The sequence below is a fragment of the Aspergillus costaricaensis genome (genome assembly GCF_003184835.1).
Source record: "Aspergillus costaricaensis CBS 115574 unplaced genomic scaffold BO79scaffold_11, whole genome shotgun sequence".
In the NCBI taxonomy this organism is placed as follows: Eukaryota; Fungi; Ascomycota; class Eurotiomycetes; order Eurotiales; family Aspergillaceae; genus Aspergillus; species Aspergillus costaricensis.
The window spans coordinates 882,034-893,356 of record NW_020291811.1 but is presented as its reverse complement, the minus strand read 5'-3'; the positions used below and the strand labels follow the sequence as shown (position 1 = coordinate 893,356).

Genomic DNA, 11,323 nt, shown 5'->3' with positions numbered 1-11,323 from the left:
AGCTTCTTGTATGGCTTGCCAGCGGCAAAGAAAGCGCAGCGGCCATGCTGGCCTTTTCGCGGGTATCTGACTTTAAGGTTACTCCTCGGGCTGTCATTGGTCCGCGACGCGTCCAGGGCAGGGCTGAGTCAGCGTGCACGGCCACCGCCCGGTGGTTCTGCCGGCGGAAAAATGGAAGGCGTTCGTCCAAATGGGGAAAGGCGGTCCACCGAACTTGCTAGAATCGTCGCGTGATTCGCTCGCTTCGGTTAGGCGTTCTTCACTCCTCCAGGGGCACTTTGCCTCTTTCGGCACTTGGACAACTGGCCGTTCCGTTCCTTCGGCGCCATTTCCCGGGAGATTGACCCTACTCTTACTGAAGTCCGGGGGTTGACGCTGAAGATTGAAGAAAAGATGAGAAAAGGGGCCAGCCTGTCAACAAGTCGTCAATCACCACATGGCCAGATTCCACTATTGACCATCATTGAGTCAAGTCATTACTCCTTTTTGAGTCACTAAAAGATCACCCAAGGGTCTTCCGCTGTGAAAGTGGATACATCCCTCCCCACTCAGGAGGCGCATCCCAGCTTGGCCTGATTCCTGAATTATTGATCCAGCCAAGGCATCAGGTTTCTGCCAGCCTGGCCAGATCGTTTGATCTCTGTTTCAGTGGATGTGGGCTGAAGGGACCCTTTCTAGCAGCACTCGTAGTAGTGTATGAGACAAATATACGGAGTAAGTACTCTTAAGTTACATAATAGTAGTAGATTGTTAGTAGTACTTGTGGTAGTAAAGTAACCATCATATACTTAGAAAATCAATACATACTGCTTAATTGCTGATCACGATTATTATGATCAGTAGTACTAGTTGACTACTACATAGCGGACCAACTTGGTGCGCTAAAGTGGCGCGGAAAGAAATATATATATATATGTTTGAAGGCGACCATGTAAATACTGGGACATACTATCTACATCAGAAATATATATTGTCCAGACAATGCAATCAAGCCCATAATCTACTCTAGCAACCCAGCAGCCACTGTTTCACCCCCAGCTCGTAGTACAATGCGTGTAGGTGCCTCAAGAGGTACAGCCTGGTCCATCTCAACCACTATCCGTGCCACAGTGCCGGGTGCAACAATCTTGGGCTTTTTCTTAATGCTTGCGCCAGTCACCTTGTCCAAGGTTGCGACCAGTTGGCTGATCCGGCCGGGTACGTGCAGGCGGCCCCGGTGGATGTCCACCATGCTGGGCAACAGATGGTCAAAGGCCAACACCTTGCACGTAAACGAAGTGACATTGGCAATGGGTGCCGAGGCACGGCAGATGACATCGCCAGATCGGAGATGGATGGGATCAATATTGACCAGGTTGAGCGTGACGTTCTGGCCCGCCACCGCCCAGTCGTTGGGCTCCCCGTCCACTTCCAAGCTGCGTATCGTGGCCTTTTCGCCACTTGGCATCGTAAGGATCTGATCGCCAACTTGGAGACTACCGGCGTCGATGCGGCCAGAAATGGATAGAGGATTCTGAACGCTGCCCCGGAAGACGTCCCCAATGGTCATTCTCAATGGCTTCTCAATAGCATGGGCGTAAGGTTCCGTAGCTTCAAGCTCCTCGATCAACGTATGACCCTTGTACCATGAGACATTCGGGTCTTCGCTGCGTCTAGTTACGTTATCGCCGCTAATACCCGAGCAGGGCACGAAAGCGATGTTTTTGGCTTGGAATCCAGCAGTTGTCAGGAAAGAAGAAACCTGCTGTTCGATCTCTTCAAAGCGACCTTGGTCCCATTGGACAGAGTCCATCTTGTTCACAGCAATGATGATCCTCTGCACACCCATACTCCGCACGAGGAGAGCATGCTCCTTCGTTTGACCCTTGAGTCCAGACTCAAAATTGCCTATGCTAGAGTCGATGACGAGAACAGCAAAATCGGCTTGACTGGCGCCCGCAATCATATTGGGTACAAAGTCCCGATGACCCGGAGCATCCACAATCGTAAACACCGTACTCTCCGTCTCGAACTTGTTGGTTGCAATATCAATAGTAACACCCCGAGCTCTCTCCTCGGAGCCTTGATCCAATACCCAGGCAAGGGCAAAGGATCCCTTCCCAATCTTCTCTGCCTCTTTACGATATTTCTCTAACGTGCGCTGATCGACAGCTTTGAGGTCGGCCAGCAGGCGTCCCATCAACGTACTCTTTCCTGCGTCGACATGACCTAATAACTTGTCAGTGGCGTCCATCCGCATAGAGACGGGTAGTACGAACCGATAACGGCGAAATTCATGGCTTTCTTCCGTTGCGTTTTCTGGTATTCAGACAGTACATCTAGGTTCTTGCTCTTCACATTCACCTTCTCCTCCACACTCAGGCTGTTCATGCCTTCAGCCAAACCGGCCTGGGATTTCTTGTCACCTGCTGACTTAGAAGCAGGTTGTTTCGATTTGAAGCCTGCATGTCCATTAGGGAGGATCTATATCTTGCGCCGAATAGCCAAACCTTTTGCAGAGCTCTGAGCATTCAAGACAACATCGTCGGGGCTTGGGCCTGCAAAATCAAAGGGTTCAGCAAGTTCTTGACCGTATATTTTGATCAGATCTAATGTGCTGGCGGATAGGTGGCTGGGCTCGGCCATCTTTGGGCGTGTCGCTTCTCCAACAATCGTGCTGGCGAATGTAGACGGTGGTGCGCGAATGTTGAGAGCGGCTTCTTCTTCCTGCTTCTTGTCGGTTGACACGGGTGGTTCCATATCTGCCTGCCCAGTGACCTCCGGACTGCTTTGCTTTCTCGGCTCTGGGGACGGCATTTTCTGGGGCGAAGGGCTTCCCAGCCGCGATCCTTTATTGAGTGACCGAAGCGATTGCAGACCCTCAGACGATTTCTGTGGCTTGCCATTGCTAGCGAGTCTCTCACGGAGAGAAAGGGCGGGGCTCTTTCGCTCAGTGGAAGATGGCCGGGAGCTTTCAACTTCAGACGGAGGTGTAGGGGTCGGTGCAGCAGACTTCTCTCCCTCTTTCTTCTTGCGCGCAGCAGCCAGAGCAGCCAACTTGGATACCTTTCCGGAATTCTCAGGAGCTCCACCAAGCAGACCCAACCGGGGATATAGAGGCTCAACGAGTATGTCTGCCTTACGGTGTGCAGGGATGTTGAGCCACGGTGCATCGCGAAAGAAGTCGGCTGCCGAGAAATGTGCAGTCGAAGAGGCCGGAGGAGACAATGGAACAGGATATACAGGCACTAGGAAGTCTGTTAGAACATACTTCAACTTCCGTAACGGCGTCAGTTCAAAGCAATCAATCACGAGGGGTAAGGGTAATGCTCACAGTTTATGAAATCCTGACCGACAGTACGTATATACGCCGACTTGCAGGCGATCCAAGCCCAACCACCATAGTATAGACGAGCAGATGCGCTTACCTGTGCTTGCTTTTGCCTTGACAGCCGGAGCCGGAGCCGAAGCCTGTTTCTTCTTGACCTCCTTCGTCTTTTTACCTGCATCCGATGGTTCTTATTAGCCACCGATGAAGCAGGTCGCCAATTCTGCTGTAACGCAGTCCACATATTCTCTTCCGGAGAGGAGTGATAACGAACCTCTCAGGTAATTCACAGACTTCTCAACATCATTGTAATAGTGCCATAGCGCCTCTTGCACCTCATCGCGAGTCGCGGTGACAGGAGGGTCCCCTGCACGGAGCTGGTTCAACACTTCTGCAGTGCACTGCTCAAGAAATTCCTCCTCCTCGGGATCCGGGGAATCATAGTCATCGTCAAAGTCATCTTCGTCGTAGCTCACAGCCTTAACGCGATGGCGCGACATGGTGGTGGTGGTGTGTTGTTGTTAGGAGCGGGGCAGGTTGCTAGGGAGGGGTTTTCCGGGAGACGGTAGGTTTAACGAGGGATTGGAGAATTCCCAAAGAAACAAATACGAGAAAGAAAGATATAAATAAACAGCACGCTACGTGCTTTGGTGAATGCCCGAATGTGAATGGGCCAAGAGAGTAGAGTCAAGAAGTTGGCAAAACAGAGAGCCGAGTCGGAGGCTGTCGTTGTGGAGGAGCTGATCGAATCCCACCACGTCATTCCCCGCTCGGTGGCCTCAGGCCGCTCAACTACTGCGGATGGTTCTTCCATCACGAATATCCCTCAAAGCAATCTACAGCGCCTTATTTCCAAGCTACATTCAATGCACAGCATTTTGAGATCACCTTTTGAACAGATAAATTGTGGTATTTTCTATCTATCGAGCGACTCTGATGTCACTCCCAAATTTACTTCATGTATACCCAACTATGACCGGACATCCAAATGTCGCCTCTATCTTCCTAAGACCTCCAGAACTGGTCGATATAGCAAATCGATAATATCATAAGGAAACGTCGTCAAAGATCTATACCCGGATTCGGGCGGAGATGTTCACTTCAAGGGACTTCCACTGAAGAAGTCACCCGCTCCAGGGCCAGCAAAGCTGCCGTTGCTGGGCGTCAGAGCGATGGAGCGTCGGAAGGCCTGTCTGGGTGTGGCTGGGGCACTAGCAGCGGCGCCGACAACATCAGACGTGCTAGGAGTGTTGCGACCGCTGTTGTTCTGCATCGTAACCGCCGTTCCGGGGCGGGAGAGCACGGTTGGGACACCGTTTCTGGGAGGGGGTCGGAATCCAAGTTTGGAACCTTCGCGGAAGATCTCTTCCAATATTTGAGACACAATACCTGCATCTTCGTATTCTTTGAATTTCTTCCATAGACGTAGGGCCATGCGTGCGTCCTCAATGGAGTCGTGTCCTTGGTTGTCATCGGCCGGCTCCTCTTGGATGTATTCCTTGAATACCGCCCAGGCCAGATACCGAAGACTGAGACGGCGGTTCTTTCCGGGGTGGAAGAACAAGTATTGGGTATCTACCGTCTGACTCTTGGGAACTTGAATGTTGACTTTGCGGAAATCAGAGGCTAAGCCATGTCCGACAAACACGCAGCCTAAGTTGAGGAGCAGCCAGAGTTTCTTGTATGCCACCTTTAGCGGGACAAGGTTGTGCTGACTGACCCTAGGGTCCAGATCCCCGGGCTTGATGCCTGAGTACTGAGTGACATAGTCGACAATATTCTCTTTGATGGTAATGTAGTCGTCGATGAAGGGCACACCCTCTCGAATCCCTGAGCCTCGGAGAACAGATACCCTAGCAAGTCCGCTCTTGTTGGGGCGTACAATTTCCTGAGAGCCATCCGCTTTCACATCGATTTCTGCTTTCTCGAGATCGACAAACTCGGTATCAAGAGCAACAGGCGTACCAGGGGTTGGCTTCTCCTCTTCGGAGAGCGTGACGCGAGATTCTACCGGACGGCCACCACTGGAAGAGGGAAGATTAGCGCAAACCACGTGCTACTGGAAGGGGGTCAACTTACTTTAGCGACCAGTCACGGAAGAGAAGAGTGGTGTCGAGCGTGTCTTTCCAAGTATCATCCATAGCATGTCGACCATCTTGCACCTGGTAGGCTAGCACGCACGGTATTTTCCATGGTTGATTGAAGCGGAGGGCTTCGTCTTTGTCGACTTCTGTGACAAGGAAGTCATTGAAAAGATGCCACTTGTTCTTGGCTTCCGGTTCACGAGATGAGATGGATACGTTGATAAAAGAGACTAGATGTGCCTTTTGGTGCTCTGGAATATCGATCTCACAAACCAAACCCACCAGGTCATATACCACGAGACCTGGCATCTTGGCTTGGACTCGTACTTTTAGGTCTTCACCTTCGAAGCATAGAATTTGACCACCGTCGATGACGATTCCAACTTCTTCCGGCAACCACCCAGGAATCGCCCACAGCCGCCGGCAGATGGGGTTGGTGAGAGCCGCATTAAGCATCAAGACCTGAGGCATGCGGTGAACTGATTTCCGGATAGCAACTTGCTGGTATCGACGGCAGTAGTTGCACCATCCTCTATTCTGGGTTTCTCGCTCAATGCTGGCCCGTAAGATATTCGAGAACCGGAAGGCAGGATTCCTGCGAGCTTGCTTGATATCGATCGCAGGATAGTTCAGCTCGTTGACAAGGGAGTTGCCCGGTCTCACAATCTCGTTCTGGCAGAACATACAGCGAATGGACTCGGACGCGACTGTCGCTAGTCTGTGGTCTAGGTCGTCCGAGCTCGGCGAGATCATACGGAAGTCGTGCGAAATTTGACCCAGGAAGAATCTGTTGACAGCCTGGATCGCAGCCGAAAGTGACTTGTTTGTCAGGTTTTCTTCAAACAGACCCAAGTTGGATGCTTCACGGTAACTACTGAAGGTTTTCAAAAGGTTCGTTGCTTGGCAGTTCTGGCCGCTCGCTTTCTCGAGCATATCGAATAGGTAGCCCATCTCGCAGAGCAGACATGTCTCGAAAATACAAGAACTTGCTGCGTGATGGAGAGCCACGTTGCGGATATAAGGGATGAATTTGAATAGCTGAAGGAGAGCGTTGGTAAAGGAATTGGCAATATGTGTTTCCAATCCAGAGAAGGTCGTTTGGTTGTAGAATCTATCCAGAATATTAGATGCTGCATATCACTCCTCAGAATACAGGGACACTTACCTGAAGTCGAAATCATCGACACCAAACCTACTGTACTTGATCTCAACATTACTGTATTTAAGGAGAGGATCATCGTCCGTTTCTCCATTGATTTTGGCACCCGCCAGAGCCTCGGCAGCATCACTGATAGCCCCTTCTGATTGCGCTTTACTCTGCTCTCGTGCTTTCTCACTCAGGAATTTGGGAGCAATAAGGGCAGGCTCTGCAGACGACAAAGCGCGTGTGTTCTCGACTTGATAACGCCGTGTCTTCTTCGGATTCGGCGCATGGTGCCCGAGCTCTGCCGGGCGGAGATAAGGAATCAGAGCCTGATCTACTTGAGGAGGGGGGCTGCCGACTTCGAAGATCAGATGGCTCGGCCACGCAGAGAAAAGACGGTCGTGATAATATGGCATGCCGATCATATTCAGGGGCGTTTCTGGAGACCAATCCAGGGTAGGGGGACGAGGGGCTACATCCCCGAATTCCGCCTCTTTGCTCATCTCATTGAAATGAACCTTTGCTGGTGATCCCCATAGATGAATTGCACATTCAGCGTCATTAATAGCCAGTGCTTCTCCGGATGGTGACAAGTCGATACCCAGCATGAAGGAAACGTTCGCCTGGCGGAGATTGATGGCATTCGGGTTCATCAGGTCCACAACTTGAAGCTGGCCTGTCTGAGATGCAATAAAACTCGTTGTATGCAGCTTTGGGTGCATTCGTACATACGCAGCTCCGGCGTGGAATGGTATTGGGGGTAACGGCGAGAGGGTCTTTAGGTCGTATACATTGGCCAACGGATCGACGATCGGGGAACCCAGATGCCTGACAGAGAAGCCGCAGGTAACCAAAAGATCGTTCCGAGCATCCATATCATTGACTGCAGTTCCGTGTGCTTTCCACGTCTTCACCACACTGAAGTCATTCAGGCTCAGCGCGTTGACTGAGCCCGTATCTGTCGCTCCGCAAAGGTATCGGCTCTTCTTCATGATTGTGTAGTTATAGTCTGTGTGTAGCTTGTCGATTATGATTCCCTTATCAATATCGATTGTAAACATCGATTTCTGACATCCTGCCACTATAATTCGGTTGGTTTGGGCTGTGAAGCTCATGCAGCGAAGATCGGTCATCTCTTCGTGAGCGATATGCCATTGTGTCAAGCCGCGCCGTGTTATCATGTGCACACTTTTCGGGGAGAGCGAGATGACGCCTCTATCGTGAAAAATAATCTGCCGTACCGGTTCCGTCGCAGGATGTGCCCGGACAGAGGTATATCGCTGGAGCTCAGGGCCGAAGAAGGAGGTGATTCGTCCCTAATGGAGTACACGAACGCTGGTCAGCACAGCCTTCGGTGATAGCTGCAAACAACGGAAAAACCGACAAATTCATTTCCCACCCACAATAACTCCATCACATCATCAAAAGCTATTGCGGTTGCGATTGTCGGCAGGGCATGCACGCTCGGTGCAGGCACCGGAATGCGCGACAGTTCATCCCAATCGGCCTCCATGGCCTTGACATCGCACCCGGCAAGGGTGTCGAACTCAAGATGGGTACGGTCTTCGAATTATTGCGGTGTCAAGAAGTTTCAGGCAAAGCGTTGGGTTTGTCCATTGGGGGTCAGGGCGAAAGCGGGCATCGTTCGGCGAAAGCGCGAGTGCGGGGAGAAGGTCTGGCTGGAAAAGGCGTGGTCTTCGAACTCCGGACCACCAAGCACAGGGACGGCAAGATTCACAAGCTGGCACCCACAAGAACAGTCCCAGGCTCTCGGCTCTCGTTTCTGGGAGCAACAGCAGACGAGACAAATGGTCTCTGGGGGAAGGGGTACCTTCCAGTCAGAGCTGCCGGCAATGGCTGATGAGGTACCGACGCATAATTTCACGTGACTTCAGCCCGAGCGGGACAAACATCCAGCACATCACGCCGTTTCTTCGTCACCGCCTACTGCATAACTACGTACTATGATTGCGATCCTCATACACATGATGTAGTTCTTGCTTAGTCGTGTTGTCTTCTATTTTTTTTTTTTTTTTTTTACAGATCTCGCTGTTTATAATTCAAATTCCGTCAATTTCTAGGGATGTGACAGTAGTCAGGATTATGCTCTTCCTTCAAAAAGCGAAGTACCTGTATAGCTAACATTTGATATATAGTGGCTCGACTGATGATATCAAATGATACAGATCGCCGAGTTGAAGTGAAAGTGCTAAGTAGTATGAACACTTACAATTCGAATGAAAAAGAAGAATCATATAATACCCATCAAATTACTAATCAGTTGACCGAACTCTATCACAAAGAGACATCATGAATCCGCTCGTTCCGTTACCTACCGCAAGTGCTCAGGACTTCAGTGGGGTAAGTATGGGATCGCCATGATAACAAAGAAAACCACTATAACTACTTGCCAAGCCAATGACCAAACCGCTGCCTACACCTCATCCCCATACCTCCTCATCTTGACTACACACCCTTCTCCGCATGAAAGAACCAATGTAAGAACCTGCCTCTCCTCGCCGACTCTCTTCTCCATCCTATACCCCTCCGCCTGCTCGATAGCTTCAAAAGTCTGCAGCAATCGCACGATGGTGTAACCAACCTCCAGCAACGCAAATTCCTGTCCTAAGCAAACTCTTGGTCCACCGTTAAACGGCAAATACCCCCAGCCTACATCCTTCAGCGCATCGTTCTCCCACCGCTCGGGTCGAAATTCGTCTGCGTCGGCGCCGTAGATATCCCTACGCCGGTGCATCGCATAGACACAGTATCCTACGGCCTCGCCTTTTCTGACGAGAATTGGTGCGGTGCCTGCTGGCCCGCCGCCTGTAGGGAGGGTTGTGGTTTTGGTGGCGGCGCGCGAGTTTATGGGGACGGAGGGGTAGAGGCGCAAGACTAGGACGTTAATGAGTAAGGGTAACGCGATTGGCTTGGGTATTTGAGGTTGAAGTACCTTCCTTGATGACCAGGGAGAGATACGCAAGTGACTTGACCTGGGTTATAGTAGGGGTCGGCGACCTAAGTCCAATCCCGACTGTATCACTGATTTCAGCCCGCAATTTGAAGAGGACGTGAGGATGCTGGACAAGTAGACGTCTCAATTTGTGGCAAGAGTCAGCTTTCCCGGAAACTAATATCGCTACATTGGCCCTTACAGTGTCCAAGTGAGGCAACAAGCCGTAGTGTCCCTCCCGGCCAACAGGATATTTAGGCACTGATCCCGAAGCACATCCAGGTTCCGCGTCTCCTCAATCAAAGCATCAATAAATATGTAAGGCTCTCTCTTGATGCCCGGAATTTTGTTCGTAGCCGATCCCAAGGCCTCCTGTACAGCACGGTCCACAAATTCATGGCAAGTCTTACATGCTTTACGAAAAGTTCTCCCACCCAGAAGCCAGTAGAAGTTACCCAATCGTCCGCGTTTGGCCAAGTACTCCTGTCCAAGATTGAAAGCGTTCGCAAAGTCCGATTCCTGGTCTGTGATGCCCTCTGATTGGAGAGATGACAGGTATTGTCCAAACAACAGAAAGAGGGTAGTTTCAAAAGTGAGGCGAAAGAAGAGCGGTTGTAGATCGACGGCGTTTTCATTGGGGATGCCGGAGATGAGGTTGTCTACGGCACTGCAGATTTGCTTAAAATTGGCGATTCTGTTCTTCATGAATTGTGGGCGTAACAGCTCGCGCGAGTGCTGCCAATGTGCGCCATCTTGAGTGAATATCCCACTCCCCAACAAGGGGTAGAAAGTTGGGGGTCGCAATCCGAGTCCAAAATCTGAAGTGCCATTGATCAGTAGTAGCAAGAAGGTTCGGTGTCAGAGGTATAGCACTGACCGGCAAACTGGGTCGATAGAAGAGCCTGTATGTTTTGAGGGTCGCTAGTGTCAACTCCTCGGGAGAAAAGGAGATTTTGTTCGAACGTTGTGCCAGACTCAGCAACGATATCGAGAAAGAACTGGAGAATCTGCTGTCTACGGTCATGGCGGAATGCTTGAACAAGTAGATCTAGGCCCAGCGGCCAGGCCGAGTTCCATTGTCTGAGTGGCAGACACCCATTTGCGGCGGCGATTTGGTTGTTAGCCTAAAATACGGGTTAGATGGCAGGAAATCCAATGCTGACAGCGTTGCTAAATAGCGACTCATACTCGTAGTTCTCGTTGCAGGGTAATGAATCTGTAGGCAAGCGCGCATATTAACGTTCCCACAATGAGGATGGCAGCTGATGAACTGAGAAATGCCATGTGGATTGCTTGAAGATGAAAATTGAAGGATCCTAAAATCAAGTACCGGGTAGTCAAGCTTTAAAGTACTCATATATGACCCTCCCCACCTACGCTGTCGTTGCATCTGTAAGATGATTCAGGGGCAGGGCGCGTACGCCTAGGCAGTCCAGGTTGCACAACTTCAAACTCATGAGAGGATGACTCCTGGCAGCGCCACCATAGGGGAGAGAAGTGGGGTAGATGGTTGTCTAAACCCGAAGACCAAACATAGTTTCATTGTTCATTTTCGAAGGCCGCGTCCCGCCTGCCTTACCACTGTGTTTACGCACAACGTCAGTGGCTGGCTTTGACATGTCGAGAGTGTGGTACGCGCTTGGGGGAACTTACGAGAAAAGAAGAACTATGCGAGCCTTTGGGCATGGTGCAACAAGTGTTTAGGATGGATAAAAAATGTTCTTGGTCAACACACCCCGAGGCAAAAACAATCCCACGCAGCATTCCATTGCAGAGTGCAACCTCAGTGTCAGCCACATAGGGACCCTTAAGGGAAAGGTTTCACTAGGAACAAT

At 50.8% G+C, this 11,323-nt stretch overlaps 3 protein-coding genes across 3 annotated transcripts; all 3 read right to left on the bottom strand.

The window, feature by feature from the left end:
• Window positions 1-924: 924 nt before the first annotated feature.
• Window positions 925-3,992, bottom strand: BO79DRAFT_192879 (putative translation elongation factor EF-1 subunit). The gene is made up of 5 exons (XM_025680927.1): window positions 3,582-3,992; window positions 3,408-3,482; window positions 2,490-3,227; window positions 2,259-2,441; window positions 925-2,208 (listed from the first exon to the last, which is right to left on the bottom strand). Exons 1-5 carry the CDS (start codon window positions 3,805-3,807, stop codon window positions 1,001-1,003), a joined length of 2,430 nt encoding a protein of 809 aa, XP_025541197.1. The 5' UTR covers window positions 3,808-3,992; the 3' UTR covers window positions 925-1,000.
• A 226-nt stretch (window positions 3,993-4,218) lies between these two features.
• On the bottom strand, window positions 4,219-8,344 carry pan2n2 (poly(A)-specific ribonuclease). The gene is made up of 4 exons (XM_025680926.1): window positions 7,920-8,344; window positions 6,557-7,851; window positions 5,387-6,502; window positions 4,219-5,331 (listed from the first exon to the last, which is right to left on the bottom strand). Exons 1-4 carry the CDS (start codon window positions 8,046-8,048, stop codon window positions 4,404-4,406), a joined length of 3,468 nt encoding a protein of 1,155 aa, XP_025541196.1. The 5' UTR covers window positions 8,049-8,344; the 3' UTR covers window positions 4,219-4,403.
• A 625-nt stretch (window positions 8,345-8,969) lies between these two features.
• BO79DRAFT_253771 (cytochrome P450) lies at window positions 8,970-10,772 on the bottom strand (the record flags this gene model as incomplete). Its single annotated transcript, XM_025686016.1, has 5 exons — window positions 8,970-9,430; window positions 9,489-9,631; window positions 9,691-10,306; window positions 10,366-10,612; window positions 10,677-10,772. 5 exons carry the CDS (start codon window positions 10,770-10,772, stop codon window positions 8,970-8,972), a joined length of 1,563 nt encoding a protein of 520 aa, XP_025541195.1.
• Between the last annotated feature and the right edge of the window lie 551 nt (window positions 10,773-11,323).